At 58.0% G+C, this 20908-nt stretch overlaps 1 protein-coding gene across 4 annotated transcripts in view; it reads left to right on the top strand.

Moving 5' to 3' along the window:
• The window catches only part of MYH14 (myosin heavy chain 14), a 35220-nt gene that overhangs the window by 9763 nt on the left and 4549 nt on the right, over window positions 1–20908 (top strand). For all 4 annotated transcript variants that reach the window (XM_074220145.1, XM_074220146.1, XM_074220143.1 and 1 more), the window contains 26 exons: window positions 2003–2098; window positions 4345–4463; window positions 4870–5022; window positions 5544–5717; window positions 5812–5985; window positions 6225–6339; window positions 6917–7110; window positions 7958–8079; window positions 8677–8746; window positions 9359–9519; window positions 9644–9752; window positions 10319–10450; window positions 10859–11065; window positions 11447–11584; window positions 11795–11918; window positions 12206–12377; window positions 13004–13216; window positions 13575–13719; window positions 15152–15358; window positions 15799–15903; window positions 16205–16357; window positions 17227–17475; window positions 17929–18141; window positions 18561–18773; window positions 18882–19043; window positions 20267–20395. In XM_074220145.1, coding sequence (XP_074076246.1) covers window positions 2003–2098; window positions 4345–4463; window positions 4870–5022; window positions 5544–5717; window positions 5812–5985; window positions 6225–6339; window positions 6917–7110; window positions 7958–8079; window positions 8677–8746; window positions 9359–9519; window positions 9644–9752; window positions 10319–10450; window positions 10859–11065; window positions 11447–11584; window positions 11795–11918; window positions 12206–12377; window positions 13004–13216; window positions 13575–13719; window positions 15152–15358; window positions 15799–15903; window positions 16205–16357; window positions 17227–17475; window positions 17929–18141; window positions 18561–18773; window positions 18882–19043; window positions 20267–20395 — 4049 coding nt within the window. The remainder of the gene's footprint in view (window positions 1–2002; window positions 2099–4344; window positions 4464–4869; window positions 5023–5543; window positions 5718–5811; window positions 5986–6224; window positions 6340–6916; window positions 7111–7957; window positions 8080–8676; window positions 8747–9358; window positions 9520–9643; window positions 9753–10318; window positions 10451–10858; window positions 11066–11446; window positions 11585–11794; window positions 11919–12205; window positions 12378–13003; window positions 13217–13574; window positions 13720–15151; window positions 15359–15798; window positions 15904–16204; window positions 16358–17226; window positions 17476–17928; window positions 18142–18560; window positions 18774–18881; window positions 19044–20266; window positions 20396–20908) is intronic.

Below are 20908 nucleotides of genomic sequence, written 5' to 3'. Positions count from 1 at the left end.
GGGGGCTTGGCCTGTCACCTGCAGGGTCCCCGGCCCCAGGTGGCCTTGGAATCCAATGGCCAATTCACCAGCACTAATTTGACTGCTCTGCTGCAGACCCTGGGCTACAGTGGCCGAGGCCATCAAGGGCCGCAGCGCTCTTAGAGGGTCTTCACCCCTTTACAGAGGGGTAAAGTGAGGCAAAGAGAGAGACGCCATCCCAGCAGCTCATAGAACCAAGCCTGCTGGCTCTCCCTGGCCTGAGCTCTACTGTTCTCGGTCCTTTCTGTGGGGTCCATCAAAGAGCAAAGGCTCGTTTCAGGGAACAGGCATCAGTCGCGGGGCTCAACCCTCAGACCCCGGTGCCTCTGCCCATTCCTCAGATGAGGATGCTGGCCTGGGGCACAGTGACTCTCCTTGGGAGTCCATGACAGGGCCCTACCCCTGCTCCCTGCCCGGGTCTCCTGACCTTCAACCCCATGTGGCCCCTGAAGTCTCAGCAGCCCAATCCTGCATCTCTTAGGACCAAATAGCAGAAAGGGGGGAGAACAATAGTGAAGAGGAAGCCAGACCACCTAGCTCTAGCGATGGATCCACTATCGCTCTGAGAAAAGGCATTAATGAAGCCCCGACTGTATGCCAGAGACTCTGCCAAGTAAGGCTGGGGTGCAGAAGTCCCTTGCCTTCCAAGAGCTTCCTTCTAATGGCCTCAAGGGTCACTTCCTCTGCAGGCCTGAGTTTACTTGCTGTAAAGTGTGAATATTTTAAGGAATGGCATAAAGAATAAAAGACCAGGTGAAGACATAAAACAAAACAAAAAATAAAAACAACGCAACAAAGTCTCATCAGACCGCCTACAATCTGACTGGTTTCCACACGCAGAGCCTGGGGTGATGTTCCCATAAAAACGATTATGACAATTAACCAAGCAAGCTAATGGGATCCTAGACTGCACTTCCAGAGGGCTGTTCCACAGCATGGGAATGGAGGGGGCTTAGCTCCAGAGCTAGTCATCTGGAGAAAAGCTGGAGGTCTTAGTGGACCACAAACTCAGCATGTGGCAAGGGCTCCAATGACTTTAAGGCCACATTAATGGAGGCAGAGAGCCCAGGCCGGTCAGGACTCAGCACCGCCGCTTCAGGGAAGCGTAGAGAAGCAGGCTGGGGGAGGGGTTCAGACCCTTTCATTTGAGGGACACGGGATATTTAGTCTGAAGAAGAAACTGGGCAGAAGAAGGGACAACATCTGGGTTCTGTGGGAGAGGTTGGCTTGTTTTGTTTGGTGGCAGGCAGTACATCCCTTATATATGTGGCCCCCACTGCCCAGAGGGCAGGGAGGCCAGGGGACCTGAACTGAGGTGCATTGGGGCAGAAGGCTTTAGGTGGGGCTGGGGGGGGGAAGGGAAGGTCCAACCACTCCAGTCCCCAAGAGAAGTAATGTGTGCCTGCAGAGGCATAGAAGGAGCCTAGATGGGCTTCCTTGGCCAGGGTGGATGAACCAGAGGGCCAGGGTGTGGCCACCTGGGGGCCAGTTTTGGAATGCTCCTCCTGCCTTCCCCCCAGCCCCCCCAACCTCCGGTTAGAGGGCTCTTCAGGCCTGAGGAAGGACACTTGGCATTCCAGTCTGGCCTTCTCAAGACCTCACCCAGCAGCTGGCAGGGGATGAAGGAACACTGAGCAGTTTGGGTCAAGTCCTGGGCCACCCTGCTGAATCAGGAGGAGTGAAGGGGCCTGGCACATGGCTAGAGAGAGAGAGTGCCCACTGGGTCCCTGAGCCCAATTGAATTGTGCATACCCAGGTCAAGGAACCAGAACTGGGCCCCGGGGAACACTTCATGCTAGGCAAAGGACCAGTGATGAGTCCCTGCAGAAGGGTCCCCCAGGAAGGTGTGAGGAACTGGGGGGGGCAGTAGGGCAAAGCTTCTCTAGATTTGGGAACCAGAAGTGGGCACAAGAGACCAGAATGGAGAGGAGCTGGCCGGGAGACCCCACTGCTGAGATCCTCTCTCTCCCAACTCCTCCAGCCATGTTACGAGTGGTGTCTGCTGTTCTCCAGTTTGGAAACATCTCCCTGAAGAAAGAGCGGCATTCGGACCAGGCCACAATGCCAGACAATACAGGTAGCCCCCAAGCCAGGGTCCCTGAGCCTCCCACTGCTATGCCCAGCCCAGGGAGCAGGGCTTGCTTTATCAGACAGCACCAACTCTACCATCTCTAAGGGGACTGCTTTAGGGAGGAGTGAGCTCCCTGTCACTGGAAGGATTCAAGTAGTATCTGGCTGATGTTGCAAGAATCTTTTATCTGGTACATTGAGGTGGAGCTAAATAGCCTATGGGGCCCCTCCCCGCCGCCTGTGTGCTCCAAGGTGCATTTGTGTCTGTGTGTGATCCACGTGTCTGGCCAAAACCTTGATAAAAATGTGGACTAATAACAGTGTGAGAAGGACAGCTTCCACATTACAACATTTTACTATTTACAAAATGCTTTCCCAGTAACAACCACACTCGATCCCAAGCCAAGATCTTCAGTCCCTTTGGACAATATTTAGTTCTTTGGTTCTCATAGCACATCCATTTTTGAATAAACTGCTCCCACTGTCCGCTTGCTGGCCAAGCCACAAGGGCCTTGACCGCCGGAGGTCCAAGGGGAGAGAGGAGCGCAGCATTCCACCCGGCCCCACCCTCTAGGGAAGGAGGGCACTGCCTTCCCTCAGCTCCTCTGGGGCAAGCTCGGGCACTGGCGTACCCAGTTGTTTTGTTATTCTTTCTGCTCTCTCTGCACCTCCATCCTGCTGTGGATTGTTTTTCTACTCCTGCCTACTTGGATGGTCTCTATCAACCTGGGCACATTTTCCCACGTTTCTCTGAATCCCTCATATTCGTCATCCTTGAATATACAATAAGATGCCACCCCATTCACTTAGCCAGTTGGTTGGCCACTCCCCATCAGGGTTAGAGTTGTAATTAGACTTCTATTTGATTTATGGACCACTGCCAGAAGGTGTTGCTATGAATCTTTTGTTATTCTCTCCTGGACCTTCATGAGGGTTGGGGGGTCAAGGGGTAGGGGTGCTTTAACCAATAGTCCACAATCATGTCTTGAGTGTCCGGTTCTAGGAACACAAAGACAAAGGAAAAAAAAAACTACTCCCAGGGAGCTTGCCTTCCAATGGAGGTAAAAGCCATTTATAAACCTGAACATACACACTAGAGAGTCCGTGGAAGGTTACTTTAGAGACTTCACTAGCAATTTCAAAGACCCTGCAAAGTTTCTCATTGTGGTGCCTTGAAGGAAACCAAAGTTGGAGGTCAGAAGGCAGTGTTCCAGGCAAGAGAAACATCTGGGGACCAAGGAGGAACAAGTGGCCAGTTTGGCTGGATCTAAGGGGGCAGAATGGTTGGATCAAATTACAACTCCAATAACCATGTCTACCTACAACCCCTCCAACTTTGACTGTTCCCATATTTTGTCATCTTTGCCAGTTCCCTGAGTGTGAGCTGAGACCTCAGAATTATTTTGATATGGATTGCGCCTACGATTTGGGAGCAGTCTTGTTCCTTTAACATCATTTCTTCTTTTGAGATACCTCTTTTGACCTCTTGCCTGTTGGAAATTGACCCTTGGTCTTCTATGTTTTATTAATTCCCTGTGTCAGGTCTTTATTAGAAAGATTTTATGTAATGTTTTCCCAGACTAGAGTGGTCTCATATCCTGATTACATTGATTTTGTCTGTGCAAAAGCGTTTCTATTTCCTGAAATTGAGATGATTTGTTTTGCTTCTTGCCAACTCCTCCAACCCTTGTTTGCTTAACAATTCTTCCTCTAAAATGGGTGAATTCATTGTGGCCTATTGAGATTAGCTCAATAATAATTATCCCCAAAGAAACCAGCCAGGAGAAATCTGTCCAAGAACTGCTGAAGAGAGAAATGAGAGGAGTTAGGAAATGATGGCGGTGATGGTGGAAATGGAAAGAACAAAGCTGCTGAATGTTGCATAATGATAATGCCTGAGCCCAGAGAAGGGCCAGAAGATGCCCCTCCTGCCTGAGGGCAGAGTGCCACAAATACTGGCAGAGTCTACTGGTTTGGTTGAACCTCTCTCTCTCTCTCTGTGTCTCTCAGTCTCTATCTCTGTTTCTGCTTTTGTCTCTGTCTCTCTGTCTCTCTCTCTAATTCTTGTTTCAAGGGAGCTGGGGAGGAAGGATCCATTTGGGAAAGGTTATGGATAAATAAAACGTCTCCATTTAAAAAAAAATCTTAGATTAAAAAAAAAATTCTCCCCCCTAGGCATGGTTATGAAAGATTTCTCTGTTCCTTTTCCTCCAAAAGCATGATAGATCTTAACCCATCCTTTCTCCCTGATAGCGGCTCAGAAACTCTGCCGTCTTCTGGGTTTGGGGGTGACCGATTTCTCCCGAGCCCTGCTCTCCCCCCGCATCAAGGTTGGTCGTGACTATGTACAGAAGGCCCAGACCAAAGAGCAGGTACTTACCCATGTGGGCAGAGGGAGGGGCACAGCCTGCTCAGGGTGGCCTTGGGGAGAGCTGGAGAAGGGTCACTTTGGGGATCTGGGAGGGAATGAGGAAAGGAGGGGGAGTCCATGGGGGAGAAAAGCTGATTTCTAGTCACCATTGGGAGCCATCCACCATGGAATGGGATGCTGGAGGAAGGAGGGAGCGTTCCTTGACCAGGAGGCTTGGGAGGGGTTCCTGCAGGACTGGGGGCCCATCATAAGTCCTCATTGGCCTCCATTCTGCATCTTTACATTCCCTCTTTCTCTGCCTCTGTCGCCTCCCCCTCCCCTGTCTCTCTCCCATCTCCCCTCCCACATAGGTTGGGGGTAGGGGTTGGTAACTCCTCTAACCCCTCTGGGTCCTCTCTTGCACCCAGGCTGACTTTGCCCTGGAAGCTTTGGCCAAAGCCTCCTATGAGCGCCTCTTCCGATGGCTTGTGCTCCGCCTCAACCGGGCCTTGGACCGCAGCCCACGCCAGGGGGCCTCCTTCCTGGGCATCCTGGACATCGCTGGCTTCGAGATCTTCCAGGTGCCTCCACCCTGTGCCCCTTGTCCCACCGAGAGCCCCCTTCTCCACTTCTCCTGTCGCCATCAGGTGGCGCAGTGGTTAGAGCAGTGAACAGGGGTCTGGGGACCCAAGTTCAATTCTGGCCACCTGCCAGCTGTGGCCCCTGCCTTTGAAGCCTCAGTTTCCTCATCTGTAAAATGGGCACGATAGGAGCGCCGACCCCCAGAGCCTGCCCTGTAGCAGACAGTATTTGTCAAGAGCTGGGAAGCTAGTTGGCACCATCCTCCTCCTCCTCCCTCTCCCCCTCCTCCCCCTCCCACTCGCCTCCTCCCTCCCCTCCCCTCGGGGGCCTCAGCTCCCACATCTGCCCGGTAGCAGGCCTGAGGAGGGGACCCCAGCCTTCACCTTGGCTGGGCTGGGAAGCAGGGGCGGGGCCGGGGGTCTCGCGCCGCCCACCCGCCTGGTGCAGCCGCTGCCTGCCCCGCCCCCTCCCCTGGCGCCCCTCCCCGAGGCCCCGCCCCTCACCGGCGCCCCCTTTGCAGCTGAACTCCTTCGAGCAGCTGTGCATCAACTACACCAACGAGAAGCTGCAGCAGCTCTTCAACCACACCATGTTCGTGCTGGAGCAGGAGGAGTACCAGCGGGAGGGCATCCCCTGGACCTTCCTGGACTTCGGCCTCGACCTGCAGCCCTGCATCGACCTCATCGAGAGGCCCGTGAGTGCTCGCGCTGCTGGGGGGAAGGGGAGGGGGCCAGGGCCTGGGGGGGCTTCTATCTCGCTGACCTCCCCGTGCCCGCCCCTCACCCCAGGCCAACCCCCCTGGACTCCTGGCCCTCCTGGACGAGGAGTGCTGGTTCCCCAAGGCCACCGACAAGTCCTTTGTGGAGAAGGTGGCCCAGGAGCAGGGCAGTCACCCCAAGTTCCAGCGCCCCCGGCAGCTGCGAGACCAGGCGGACTTCAGTGTGCTGCACTATGCAGGGAAGGTGCGTGTGTCCGTGTGTGTGTGTGTGTGTGTGTGTGTGTGTGTGTGTGTGTAGAGGCGGGAGTGCCAGGCTGGCCCCCAGAAGACCAAGCCCCCCTTTATACCGTCCCGATGTTGAGGGGAAGGATAGGAAGGCCGGCCAGCAGTTGGGTCCAGGGACCGAGGCTGAGAGCCGGGAGCCTACGCGCTTCCTGGAGACTCGCTGGCCTGACCCCGGCCCGCCTCCCCCTCCTCCCCCAGGTGGACTACAAGGCCAACGAGTGGCTGATGAAAAACATGGACCCCCTGAACGACAGCGTCGCGGCGCTGCTGCACCAGAGCACCGACAAGCTCACGGCGGAGATCTGGAAGGACGGTGAGCACGGCCCGGGAGGGGCCTTCTGGCCTCCGGGGAGACCCAGCCTCCAAAACCTCCAGGCCGACATAGGGCCGGAGTGCGCCGCCGTCTCGGGGCAGCCCTGGGCCGGGGGGGGGGGGGTGGAGAAGGATCCAGAAAGGGGGTCTGGGCTCGACCCCTGACAGCTCCCCTCCCCCAGGATTCTTTCTTCCCATCCTCCCCCCTCTCAGTAACTCGGACTCGTCTGTCTGTCTCTGTCTCTCCCTCCCGCGGTCTCTCTTTAGGTAGCTGTTCTGTCCCTTCCCCTCCATCCCTGTCTCTCTCTCTCTCCCTCCCTCCATCTCTATCTTTGTCTCTGTCCGTCCCCCCCCCCCCCGTCTCTCTCCCCATCTCTTTGTGTCTCCCTGTCTCTGTGTCTCTGCCTATTTCTCCCTCCTTTCCTCCCCTCCCGGTAACCTCCTCAGGGTTCTCCCGAGCCCGAAAGCCACCTTTCTCCAGGTGCCTTCCTGTCCCCTAGGGTGACCCCTGCCCCTCCTGGGCCTCCCTGACCCAGGTCTCTCTCTGACCCCGGTCTCCCTCTGACCTGGCTCTGCAGTGGAGGGCATCGTGGGCCTGGAGCAGGTGAGCAGCCTCGGGGACGGGGGTGTGCCGGGCGGCGGCCGGCCCCGCCGGGGCATGTTCCGGACGGTGGGCCAGTTGTATAAGGAGTCCCTGAGCCGGCTCATGGCCACGCTGAGCAACACCAACCCCAGCTTCGTGCGCTGCATCATCCCCAACCATGAGAAGAGGGTGAGTTCCCTGGGGCCCTCCCACCAGCCCGATCCGGCTTCTTACTCCCTGCTTTTGGGGACTTACCTGGAAATATCCACTTCCCCAGGTTCAAGCTGCAGATTTGGTCAGAGGCCCTGAGTTCGAGTTCCCCGCCCCCTCTTCTCTCCCCCCTCCCCCATTGCCTTCTAACACAAGCCTTCTGGTCCCAGGGACTTTGTGCGGCAGGCAAATTGTTGAGCTTGGGGTCTACTAAGAGCCCCAGCTCCGGTTCATATGAGCTATGGTGACGATAAGACCACTAGTCAACCTTTGTGTAGCGCTTTGCAGTTTGTCGGACTGAATGTCTAATGGGGTTTTGGGGGGCCTTCAGCTGCTGAAGCTCATTTCTGGATTCCAAATTGAAGACCATCTTTGTTCCAATTGGAGTTGATCATCTTAGCTTCAACCTCAAGGCCCAGGCAGTCACTGGTGCCCCTTGGTGCCCCACCATGCTCCAAGCCCTCCTCAGGGATCACAAGGCCCCCACACAGTACACAGCAGGCCTCAGCCCACCCATGAGCCACAAGTGCAATGGAGACTAGATCCTTTGTACGGGGAGGGTCAGAAAGCCCTGACTGCCAAGGCAGGAAAAGCAGGCTGGGGGCGGGGGCCAGGAGGAGCAAGAAGAAGAGGGGGGAGGGGGAAGAAGAGGAGGAGGAAGAGAAAGGGGGGAGGAAGAAGAAAAGGAGGTAGAATATGGGGCTGGTTGGAGGAGGAGGGAGCTGTCTGAGGTTCTGCAGCTGGCCTCAATACTGGTAAGGATTGGCTAGGGGTTCTCTGCCCAGTCTCCATTCCCCACTTCCGTCTGACTCCTCTCCTCTCCCAGGCTGGAAAACTGGAGCCCCGGCTGGTGCTGGACCAGCTGCGCTGTAATGGGGTTCTGGAGGGGATCCGCATCTGTCGCCAGGGCTTCCCCAACCGAATTTTGTTCCAGGAATTCCGGCAGAGGTGGGCCATGGGACAGAGCAGGGTTGGAACAGGGCAAGGGGGTGGTGGGAGGCTAGCGGGTTCCTCAAGACCCTCCCAGAATGATTGGGAAGAGAGGGGGAACTGATATAGACACTTTGTGATGCCAGAGAGTGGGGTAATAGGTAGATCCAGCCCTTCCTGCCCCTTGATGGGCAGTCTTCCTTCTGCTGCTTTGTGACAACTCCTCTGTCTGGGAGTTGTCACTCCTGAGAGATGGAAGCTGTGGGTTAAGAGGGGCTCTCCCCCTGAACCTCGAATCGCAGTCGAGCCACAGTATTGAAACACAAGAGTTGATCCAAGTAGGAAGCTGCCAGCTGGGCTGCACTGACTTGGCAACCATCTTTCCTTCTACCTGAGGGCCCTTCCTTATGGATACTGAGGCCTGGGGTCCTTGCTCTGGGCTCAAAGCTTCCTAATTATCCAAATAGAACATATCTTCCTTGAGGGAAGGCAGACTCCCCAGAGACAGGGCCTACTCAGCAGTCTGGCTATCCATCTGGGGAGGAGGTGAGAGGCACAGAGGTGCCTGGCCCTCTCTCCTCCTCCACCTCACCAATCTTCTCATACAACTTTCAGGTATGAGATCCTGACCCCCAATGCGATCCCCAAGGGCTTCATGGATGGAAAACAGGCTTGTGAGAAAATGGTAAGGGACTGGAGTGGGGTCTGGAGAGGTAGAGGGAGCAAATTAAGTGGCACAGTGGATGGCCTTGGAGACAGGAGGATGAAAGTTTGAACCTGACTTCAAACACTGGATTAAAGTGTTACTTTGTGTGAGCTTGGGTAAGTCACTTCACCCTGATTGCCTCACATCTAGGGTCATCTCTAGTCATCCTGATTCATATCTGGCCACTGGACCCAGATGGCTCTGGAGGAGAAAGTGAGGCTGGGGACTTAGCATAGCACCCCCTCACTCAAATCCAGTTTACACTTGTCATGGCATCACCTCCCTGGTGTCAGAGTCTTCTTTGGAAATGAAGGACGAAGGGGGCAACCAGATGGCACAGTGGATAGAGCACTGGCCCTGGGGTCAGGAGGACCTGAGTTCCAATCCGGCCTCGGACACTTAATAATTCCTAGCTCTGTGACTTTGGGCAAGTCACTTAACTCTATTGCTTTAAATTAATAGTTTTTTTTTTTTTTTAAAGGAAATGGACAAACAGGACTAGAGGCGCCTGGAGGAGTGGGGCTGGAGGGGTGCAGTTACCTGCTCCCTCCCCTACTCCCTTACTGACTCTCTCCATGCTTCCTGCCCCAGATCCAGGCCCTGGAGCTTGACCCCAACCTATACCGCGTTGGCCAAAGTAAAATCTTTTTCCGGGCTGGCGTCCTGGCCCAGTTGGAGGAAGAACGGGATCTCAAGATCACAGACATCATCGTGTCCTTCCAGGCAGCTGCCCGAGGATACTTGGCCCGAAGGTGGGTGGGGCTCCCCACGGGCAGCTGACCCTCCAGGGGCCACCCTCCCTCTTCCAGCTAGGACCCCCGGGCCTGTAAGATGAGAGAGAGCAGCTGTGCTGACTCAGCTCTCCTTGGCCCACAGGGCTTTCCACAGGCGGCAACAACAGCAGAGCGCTTTGCGGGTCATGCAAAGGAACTGTGCTGCCTACCTCAAGCTCCGCCACTGGCAGTGGTGGCGCCTCTTTACCAAGGTAAGGGAGTCCCTAGAGATTGCCCCATTTCACAGAGAGATCAGGGGAGCCAGGCATGAAGCAAAGGACGGAGGTGGGGTGTGAGCTGTTCTTCCTGCTGCCCCTCTCCACCCCTCGCCAAGTCCAACTCCATCCCCATCATCTTGTCTATAGGGAGAGGGAGGTCTACCCAGACTTTGGGTAGACAGGAGGCTTCCATGAAAAGAAGGTACATTGCACCCTGGCAAGCCCAGGAAACGGGTCTCTCTCTATGGATCTGACAGGGACCAGGTGTGGTCACATTAGAGCAAAGGCAATTTGCCCAGACTGCGGTGCTTCATCAATGCTTGTTGGTCAATTGAAGAGAATTTGGCATTTTAGGATCTAAACCTGGAAGGACCCATTCTGCAGATGAGGAAACTGAGGCCCAGAGGGTGCAATGCCTTTCAGGGTGTCCTTGAATCCCCCTAATACTTGATCCTGCCCTTTCCCAGTGTGGGCTCCCCAATCCAGACCTGCTTTCTCTCTCCTCTCCCCTTGAACCCCAGCTCCTCTGACCTTTCTCTCCTCGTCCTCCTGCCTGCCAGGTGAAGCCACTTCTCCAGGTGACCCGCCAGGATGAGGTCCTCCAGGCGCGGGCCCAGGAGCTCCAGAAGGTCCAAGAGCTGCAGCAGCAGAGCGCTCGTGAACTGGATCAGCTCCAGAGCCGAGTGCTTCAGGTGAGGAGCGGGTCCAGGCCTGGGCCTCCTTCCCCTCACTGGAAAAAGTAGGAATCCATGGATGGATGCTGCCAAGCCCCCTCTGGCAGATAGAGCATGGAGAGGGCCAGAGAGAGATCAGGGAAGGGTGGAGGCATCAGGGTGTATCCAGGAGGGCATGTGATGTGGGCACAGGGAGAGAGGGGAGAAGGGGGCACCAAGGAATGCTCCAGAGGAGAATTCAAAAGCAGGGTGACCACAGGACTAAGGTCAGATAGAAGGTAAGGCACACTGGGCTCAGGAGCTGGAGAGGCTGAAACCCAGCACCTGTGACAGAGAAGCTGGGGAAGCCTTGAATGCCAGACTAGGTGTCCTCAGCTCATGGACCCACCAGCTCCTTGACCTCTGCTCCTTTGCCCCTTCTTTTAGTTAGAGGAAGAGAGAGCCCGGCTCTCCGATCAGCTGCGAGCAGAGGCTGAACTGTGTGCTGAAGCCGAGGAGACCCGGGGTCTCCTGGCGGCCCGGAAGCAGGAGTTGGAGAGAGTAGTGGGCATGCTGGAAGCCCGAGTGGGTGAGGAAGAGGAGCGGAGTGTGCAGCTGGAGACAGAAAAGAAGCGGCTGCAGCAACACATGCAGGTAACTGGCACTGCCTCTGGTGGGGACCCTGGCCCCTCACTGCTCTGGGTGCCCCTCTGAAAGGAGATCTGTACTGGTAGAAGGAGTTTCCTCACCCATGAGCTCTGTACCAAGGAAATTGCAAGCCTACTTTTGTCCTTGTCTGATGGGCAAAGTAGTCAAGGCCTACATGGAGTGGGCACAGCCTACATGCAGTAGGTGGTCCATATGGGGTGGGCATAGCCTGTATGATCAGGCTAAAGGTAACCTATTGGAATAGAGGGTTTAGTTCCATTTAGAAAGCCTGTATTAGGCCCCTGCTGTGTACAGAGCTCTGCAGTCAGGGCTAGCAGCAGGCAGTCCCTGGACCTGCAGTGACTCGCCTTGCTCCCCCCACCTCAGGAGCTGGAGCAGCACCTCGAGGAAGAAGAGGGGGCCCGGCAGAAGCTGCAGCTGGAGAAGGTGACCACTGAGGCCCGGCTGAAGAAGATGCAGGAGGATCTCCTGCTCCTGGAGGACCAGAATGCCAAGCTGAGCAAGGTGGGCCCTGAGTAAGGCCAGGAATGGGCCACGGGTGCTTGTCCTGGTAGGACCTCAATTTACTCTGCAGGAAGATGAAGGGGCTAGGTGGTTAATGAAAAACTGGGCTAGGGAACAGGTCCCCTTGAAAGGGAGTGAGCTCCCCATCTCTGGAGATTCCAGCTGGACAGGGGATCCTCTCTGACACATGCTTCTTCCCTGTGGCCCCAGGAACGGCGGATCTTGGAGGAGCGTCTGGCTGAGTTCTCCTCCCAGGCGGCTGAGGAAGAAGAAAAGGTGAAGAGCCTCAATAAACTCCGGCACAAGTATGAGTCCATGATGGCGGACATGGAAGGTGAGCCCTCCCTCCACACATATATGTCTACCCTCCAGTGTTCCAGGTTCTGGGTCCTGAGGTGCCCAGACATTCCATGTTCTATGGCCTGAGATGTCCCCCAGCTCTGACCTTCCTCACTCTATATATCCCAAACCTCCCCTTGGGCCCAGGGGCAGCCATGGGACCCCACTCTGTGGGCTCTGTCCCGGGTCCTCTGGATTCTTTAGGCCCATGATCCGCACCATTCCAGTACAAAGAGCTTTTCTGCACTCCCACCACTACCTCCTATGCCCCTCCCCCTGCAGATCGACTCAGGTTGGAGGAGAAGAGCCGCCAGGAGCTTGAGAAGACCAAGCGGCGCTTGGACGGGGAGAGCTCAGAACTTCAGGAGCAGATGCTGGAGCAGCAACACCGAGCTGAGGAGCTTCGGGCCCAGCTGGGCCGCAAGGAGGAGGAGCTCCAGGCTGCCCTGGCCAGGTGGGCAGTCCTGCTCTGCCCTGGAGGGTTCTGAGACCCTCCCCACCCACCAACTAAAAGCCCTCATCATTAACTTTTGGGACCACCACCACCACCCCAGGGGACCCTGGGACCCTTCCCATCTACCAGTCTCCCTCAAGCCACAGTTCTTGGGGACATTGAGACCACCACTACAACTCCTGGGGGACCATGAGACCCTTCCCATCACCACCCTTGGAGGGTCCTCAGACCCTTCCCATATACCATTCCCCCTCAAGAATCCTGAGATTCCCCCAACCACCAACCTCTGGAAAGATTTTGAGATACTTTCCCACCCATCAGCCCTCTCCATTTGAGGACCCTGAGACCCCACTCCCAACCAGCCCCTCAGACATACCCTAGTTCCTTCCCCGCTCCTTCACCAATACCTCCCCTACCCCGGGCTCACTGCAAGCAGACTTTCCGTGCCCTTTTGTAGACTGTGTCAGGTGGGTGCTCAGTGGTGTCCCTACCTGAGACAGGGATTCCCCAGCACCTGCAGACCCTATTCTCAGAAATGCAGGCACAGGGGTTCCACAATCTGAATTGGGAGGCTGTCATCCTGGCCTCCCTGCAGAGCCATCCAGTGCTCCCATCTCCCTTCCCAGGGTTGAAGAGGAGGGTGGCTCCCGGGCTGCATTGCTCAAGTCTCTCCGAGAGGCCCAGGCAGGGCTGGCTGAGGCCCAGGAAGACCTGGAAGCTGAGCGAGTAGCAAGGGCCAAGGCTGAGAAGCAACGCCGAGACCTCGGGGAGGAGCTGGAGGCCCTCAAAGGGGAACTGGAAGATACCCTGGACTCCACCAATGCCCAGCAGGAGCTGCGGTGAGAACGCTCAAGGAGGCCCTTCCTCCTCTGGCCTCAGTTTGCTCCTTTGTAAAATGGGTTTGAATCCTAACCAGTACATCTTGACTGTGTGACGCTGGGAAAGTTCCTTTCCCTCTCTGCATCTCCAGTCAGTTCTTTAATTATAAAATAATTTTCAATCCCCAAGACCCCAGGTCATGGCGCACCACCACCTGTCCATCCAACAGGCATTGAAGAGAGGCAGGTCCTCTTTGTTTTGCCTGCCTTGGGAGGAACTTCCTTAAGGGATGGACCTGGGTCCACCTCTGCCAGGCAGCCCTCCCACATCTTTGACAAGGCTCTAGTTAGATGGAGCTTCCTTTCATTCAATCACCAGGACCAAGCGGGAGCAAGAAGTGTCCGAGCTGAAACGGGCCCTGGAGGAGGAGGCCCGCAGCCATGAAGCCACTGTCCAGGAGCTGAGGCAGCGTCATGGCCAGACATTGAGCGAGTTGGGCGAGCAGCTAGAACAAGCTAGGCGGGTAAGAGCCACAGGGTGCAATCCAGTTCTGCTCTGGCTTGCCAGGGGTGAGCAAGGGTTTAATGGCCACCCTGCTGGGGTCCCTTCAGGCTACTGGCCTGAGAGGCCTCTTGGGTAGGACATGATCACTTGGATGAATCTCCCACACTCCTGCCTCTGGGGAGTCAATTTGCCATTGAGGTTCTTAGGAATGACTTCAGATCCCATGGGACCCTGGGTCATAGGGCCTCCATCCCCCCTCTCAGGAAAATGAGGGACTGAGGGGCTGGACAGTCTGGTAAAGACCCTGAGAGATGGACAGAGACTCCTCTCCTGGCTCAGAGACACTTGCTTCTGAGGCTCCTCCATCCAGATCCCTGGGAAAGAGATGGGCCTTAATGGAGAGATGCCAGACCCCTGGTCTGAGATTCAGACTTTCTTAACATATCTTTGGCTCAGAAAGATCTGTGTTCAGACCCTGCCACAGATAGCTGTGGGATCCTTGGCAAGGCACTTCCCCTCTTCCTGCCTCAGTTTCCCCTCCTGTAAAATGAAGAAGTGGCCTCTGAGGTCACTTTCAGCTCTAAATCCATATGCTCTCTCTGTCTTTCTCCATCCCTCCTTCCCTTTTCCCTCCCTCCTTTGTCTCTGGTTTTTTGACTCTAAACTGACCCAGAACTGGGTCTTTTCTGAACATAAGGGGTCAGAATCTAGGTCACACAGATGAGATTTGAAGCCAGGACAGCAGATTCCTAGACCTTGAATCGAATCAATCCATCAATAGGGTGTATTTATTAAATCTCAGCAGTCTGCCAGACCGTCCCCTAAGCACTGGGCCTATGGAACAGAATCCTGCCCTCCCAAAGCTTACCCAGGGTGTGGCTATCAAAAGAGACACAAAACCATGACCAATGAAAATACCAGACGGGGTTTTGTTGGGGGGAGGGTCTGGAGGGGTAATGTGTGGGATATGGCAATAGGGCTGATCGGGGAAGGAAAGCTGGAATGGATTCTAAGAGGCAGAGTTGGGGAGACACAACCTGGGCAAAGATCCAGAGGTGGGAGAGTGCAGGGGCCCTTTGAATTCTGGGGTCAACCTCAACCCAGATCCACCCTCCCCAACAGCAGCCTTAGAAACCACAAGTCACGCCTGGTTTTAAGGAAGGCATCAGCACATTAACATCGGAGAGGGGAGAAAGTGTGGGTGGGGGCCCTGGTGGAGCAGCTCCAACCCCCGCCTCCTGAGCGTGACACCTTACTCCAGACCGGATAGCTGACGATGGCAGAGCCAGGCCTGGCACCCAGGTCTCTCAGTTCAAAGCCAAAGTGAGAGTGGAGGGAGACAGGGCTGTCTCGGTGTTTTGTTTTTTTCTGTAAAATGGGTTCGGCGGGGGACACCGCACCTCCTGCCCTGTCGGGGCTGGCTCCCACCTTCCAGTCTCCCACTCCCTCAGGGCAAAGGCGTCTGGGAGAAGACCCGCCTGGCCCTGGAAGCCGAGGTGGGCGAGCTGCGGGCCGAGCTGAGCAGCCTGCAGGCCTCGCGGCAGGAGGGCGAGCAGCGGCGGCGGCGCGTCGAGAGTCAGCTGCAGGAGCTGCAGGCCCGGGCTGGCGACGGAGAGCGCGCCCGGGCCGAGGCGGCCGACAAGCTGCAGAGAGCCCAGGTGAGGCCGCAGGGGGGCCAGGTCCGGCCTTGGGGAGAGACTGCCCAGCGCTCTCCCCCATCCCCTTCGCCTGGGACCAGGGAGGCCCCTCAGACAGCTGCGGCCCCGCTCCCCGGGGAGGTTTGGGCCAATCAAGTGGCAAAGTCATTACTGATACCTGCTGTGGGCGGAGCCTGCCCGCAGGAAGCTTCGGGTGCCAGCCTGCTGTACCCTTCCTTGGATTCTCCAGCTTAGAAAGGATTGGGCACAGTTGCACGGCCGCCCTCCCCCTCCCTTCAACATTTCCATTGTTGAATTCTCTGGGCCTCAGTGTCCCCGACGTGGAAATGGGAATGGAGGGGGATCAGACTTCTCTAAGTCCTCTTCCCATCTTTTGGATGCGGATGAGTTGGGAGGGCAGCAAGAGGGGGGCCTCACGGGAATCTCTGCGCCCCTCCCAGGCTGAGTTGGACAGTGTCTCCGGGGCCCTGAATGAGGCAGAGTCCAAGGTGATCCGCCTGAGTAAGGAGCTGAGCAGCGCCGAGGTCCAGCTTCATGATGCCCAGGTAAAGGGCCATCAGCCCTCCTTCCCTTCAGGTCAGAGTCCCCCCCCCACTCCCAGCCACGGGGTCGCTCTCCAGTCTGACATCTGGGTCCCCTCCTGGTTCCGCATCAGCCCAGGACCCCTTCCCCTCTAAAATAAAGGAGAGACACGCGAACTAGGCCACCTCGAAACTGCTGTGACCCCTTCACTCATTTCCTCCCTCTGGTCATTTGTCCATCTCTCAGTAGGTCCCTGGTCCTCCACCAGTGACCAGTGACCATCCCCACAATTCCCCCCCCCATCTGTTCCCTCTCCCGCTGCAGGAGCTCCTGCAAGAAGAGACACGGGCCAAGCTGGCCCTGGGGTCCCGGGTCCGAGGGCTGGAGAGTGAAGCCGCTGGACTGCGGGAACAGCTGGAGGAAGAGGCAGCGGCCAAGGAGCGAGCTGGGCGGGAGCTGCAGACGGCCCAGGCCCAGGTGAGCTGGGACCCCGAAAGGCAGGCTGGGATGCGGGGGGGGGTGGTCAGTGATCACCTTGGGACATCGAGAAAGGGCCGATGGTTGCACAACGCAGGAAGGCCTGGTTTAGGGAAGGCTACCACCCGTGGTATGGGCCCCCTTGGGAAGTGGGCATCTGGCAGGTGGATTGGGGGCAGCCGAGCTAAAGAGAGAGGTCAGGGCTTCATGGGAGAGCAGGAAAAGGTTACAGCCCCAAGAGCCTCTGGGAGGGGCCAGAGAAGGGCCAGTCCGAGCCTGCTTGGCCCCATAGGAGGGTGAGGGGGGGCGCCATCCCCCAAAGTAAAGGGAGGAATAACGAGGGAGGGAGGCTCAGCTGACAGCCTCCCTCAGCCCGGACAGGAGGCAGGGAGGGTGTCGGAGGAGAGCTCGGGGCCCAGGCCTGGGGGGAGGGGAGGGCGGAGACTCTGAACTGCTGGGAGATGGATTGGGGAGCTCTACGGGGGGGGGGGGAGTCGCAGGAGAAAGGCTAGAAGGGGGCCAGGGCAGGGCTGGGGGGGAGGAGGGGAGGGAGGATCAGAGCTGGGATGGGAAGGGCGGTGGGGGGGGGAGACTCCAAGCGGCTATATGATGGATGGGGGGAAGGGAAGGAGGGGAGGGAGGGGGGGCCAGCACCAACCTGGTGGGGGGGTGAGGGAGGATCGGAGCTGGGATGGGAAGGGGGGGAGACTCCGGATTGTTGGGCCATGGATGGGGGAGAGAGGGGCTGGCAGGAGAAAGATCAGAGGAGGCCAGGGCAGGGCTGGGGTGGGGGGGGCTGGCTGCCACTCTCGAAGACCAGCAGGTCTCCGGCCGACCCCTGGAGGCTCAAGGTGACCCCTCTCCCCCAGTTGGCGGAGTGGCGGAGGCGGCAGGAGGAAGAGGCTGGGGCCCTGGAGGCCGGAGAGGAGGCCCGCCGCCGCGCGGCCCGGGAAGCCGAGGCCTTGGCCCAGAGGCTGGCCGAGAAGACGGAGGCTTCGGAGCGGCTGGAGCGGGGCCGGCGCCAGCTACAGCAGGAGTTAGACGACGTCTCCATGGACTTGGAGCAGCAGCGATACCTGGTTAGCAGTCTGGAGAAGAAGCAGAAGAAGTTCGACCAGGTATCTAGGGACGGGGGCGCGGGGCTCTGGTTAGATCCCTGTAGGGCCGGGAGGCTCACTCCCTGCGGAGACAGCTCGGCGGGGGGGGGGGGGGGGGGGGGGGCAGGCCTTGCACTTCAGCCCAACCTGGTCTCTCTGATTTCTGGGCCATTCATCCCCTTTGTTCCTCGAGTCAAGTGGCTAAGCATTCATGGGGCGCCTACTGTGTGCGCTAGGGATACAAAGAAAGGTTACCCCACCATGATGATGAACAGAGCTCCAGAGGGAGAAATTGGGGTTCATTCTGCGGCCAGGGGACTCAGGTCTGGGTTTTCATGAAAATGAAAGGGGTTTGAGAGAACCAGGGGCACTCAACAAGGTCCCAGCTCTGGCGCCCTGGGCTCCGCCCGTCACCCCCGGGACCATCCATTTTCCTCCTCATCTATCCCGGGCCTCGTCTCTCTTCCGAATCAGCTCCTGGCAGAGGAGAAGGCGGTGTCCCTGCGGGCAGTGGAGGAGCGAGAACGGGCAGAGGCTGAGGGCAGAGAGCGCGAGGCCCGAGCCCTGGCACTGGCCCGGGCCCTGGAAGAGGAGCGGGAGGCCCGGGAGGAGCTGGAGCGCCAGAACCGGGCCCTACGGGCAGAGCTGGAGGAGCTGCTCAGCAACAAGGACGACGTGGGCAAGAGCGTAAGGGCCCGCCCTGCCTGCCCGGGACCCCTCCATCCCCTTGGAGCTGCGACCCTGCACCCCCCCCCCCCAGGCCTGGGCCCCTCTCTCGAGCTCGCCGCTTCCTCCCCAGTCAGGGAGCCTTGCGCTCCCTCTCTCGCCCCCTCCCCCGGCCCTGGGCGCCCTCTCCCCCCTCTCCCACTCTCCCCCGCCCCTGCTCCCAGGCTCTGGGCTCCCCCCCTCCCTGCCCCTGGGCGCCCTCTCTCCCTCCCCCTCTCCCCCCAAGCCCTGGGCTCCCTCTCCCCCTTCTCCCACTCTTCCCCCCCTCCCCGCCCCTGGGCGCCCTCTCCCCCCTCTCCCATTCTCCCTCCCCCTGCTGCCAGGCCCTGGGCGCCCTCTCTCCCTCCCCGGGCCTGGTTCCCACTGGCCCGCCTCCTCAGGTCCACGAAATGGAGAGAGCCCGGCGCGCCGCGGAGCAGGCGGCTGCCGACCTTCGCACTCAAGTGACGGAGCTGGAGGACGAGCTGATGGCCGCAGAGGACGCCAAGCTGCGCTTGGAGGTGACGGCCCAGGCCCTGAAAGCCCAACACGAACGGGAGCTGCAGGGCCGGGACGAGGCTGGCGAGGAGAGGCGCCGGCTGCTGGCCAAGCAGGTGAGGCCTCGGGCTGGGAGGCCTTGAAGAAGGGGCAGGTGGGCGGGCCCAGGCGGTCCGAGGAGCGGGCGCCCGGGCCCTGACCTGCCGCCGGGCCCCTTCCCGTAGTTACGGGACGCCGAGGTGGAGCGGGATGAGGAGCGGAAGCAGCGCGCCCTGGCCATGGCGGCCCGTAAGAAGGCCGAGCTGGAGCTGGAGGAGGTGAAGGCCCAGGTGGGCTCTGCAGGCCAGGGGAAAGAGGAAGCCATGAAGCAGCTGCGGAAGACACAGGTAGGCACAGGCCCGGGTGAGGAGGGGGGAGGCGCCCAAGGACCCGCCCACCCCCCCACCCCCCAACTGCAAAGGTAATGAGAGAGCAGACGGAATATGGCAGCTCTCGTAGGCATTTATTTTTATTTTTTATTTTTGCAAGGCAGTAGGATTAAGTGACTTGCCCAAGGCCATACAGTTAGGTATTTATGAAGTGTCTGAGGCAGGATTTGAACTCAGGTCCTCCTGACTCCAGGGCTGGTGCTCTATCCACTGCACCACCTAGCCACCCCATTCATAGGCATTTATTAAGCCTCTGCTGGGTACCAGACACCACCAGGCAGGCCTCCCCTGCTGCCCTCTTAAAAGGGTCTCTAACTGGAGAGGACTCACCCAGTCAGGCCTTGAAAAAACAGGTCCTGGATTTGCCCTTCCCCTACGAACGTTTTCTGCTCCCCCTCTCCAAACCTTCTTTTGTCTCCTTGGCATGCCAGGGCAGGCTTCTGTGAGGGGTAGGGACTCTCCCCAAGAGGCTGTAACTAAGATCTCGGGGCTTTGTTGGCCAGGGTCTCCCTTTGGCCCAGGGTTTCTGGTTTGTGGACAGGATCCATTTGGACCATCCCAGACTGGGACCCTCATGGCCCCTGGCTCACTGTCCCTCTCTGAACAGTCATTCTAGCCTCTTCTGAGTCAGGAAGTTCGAAGCTCCGCCCTCTGGGAGCCTCCAACCAATGGTACCTTCATGGTGCCTGAAAGGGGTGGGCCCCTGGGACTCCGAAACGCTGTAGTCCGGGATCCTTGGGCTGAGTCCTGCCCCCTCAGTTCCCTTCCCCCTTCCCAAATTGTGCTACCTCGGAGATCCCTCAAAGCCTCTGCTCAACGGCTGCCCTCACTCGGAGGAGGTGCTCCTGACCCCAAGCTCACAGGAGCCTTTGGGAAACTGATCAGGGGCCCCCTTCCCCAGAGTTCCTCCCACCATGATTGGTGCTTGGCAGGGTTGACTGACTCACTGACCTTCAGTAGACCCTGCAGACCCAGATTCCATAGCAGCTCCTAAACTCGTTCCATGGTAATATCCCCATGCCAAGGCCCAGAGGACCCCAGTTCTAGGACTAGCTCTGTCAGCCTCAGTTTCCTCACTTTAACTGAGAGGCTCAGATCTGCTCCAGACCAGAGGGTGAAGGAGAGGCATCGGGGTGGTTGTGTGAGAGGGGCTCTGGGTGAGGAGAAGGCCTTTCTTCCAGGCCCAGATGAAGGAACTATGGAGGGAAGTGGAGGAATCTCGAACTTCGAGGGAGGAGATCTTTGCCCAGAACCGGGAGAATGAAAAGAGGCTCAAGAGCCTTGAGGCAGAGCTGCTGAGGCTTCAGGAGGTGAGGAGGCTGCACTGGACCCTTGTTGGGGAAATCCGGGGATGCTGGGGAAAAGGAACAGAGGCCCTGCCTTCCTGAAGCTTCCCCTGAGGGCAGGGGCCCATCGGAGAGGTGTACCTCGAAGGAGGAAAGATTCGGAACAGCCGAGATGAGCTTAGGGAGGGCATGGCAGGTGGGAGGTACAGCATGGACAAATGCTTGTTGGGTAGAGATAAAATAGAGCTTGAGGAAAAGCTTGTGGAGGCTTCTGGGCTGCAGCTGGGAGTCAACCCTGGCCCTCTGGAGAGGGGTTTCGAATTCATGGTCCAAGGCGAGGCCTGAGGGGAAGGCGGGGGGAAGGACTCGGACCTGCTTCAGGAGAGAGCGTTGTTCCTAAAACCGACCCGATGGAAGGGAAGACCGGCGCCGGGACTGTCAGAGGATGGAGGGTCAAGGGGAAGATGCTTCCTAAGAAAAGGGACTCAGCTTTAGGCCGGAAGGGTGGGGGGCCGCGGGGGCGCAGACACAGGCCGA

The sequence above is a fragment of the Macrotis lagotis genome, chromosome 1, assembly GCF_037893015.1.
Source record: "Macrotis lagotis isolate mMagLag1 chromosome 1, bilby.v1.9.chrom.fasta, whole genome shotgun sequence".
Classification (NCBI taxonomy): Eukaryota; Metazoa; Chordata; class Mammalia; order Peramelemorphia; family Peramelidae; genus Macrotis; species Macrotis lagotis.
Note: the sequence above shows the minus strand (reverse complement) of the source record. Positions and strands in the feature narration are given on the sequence as shown.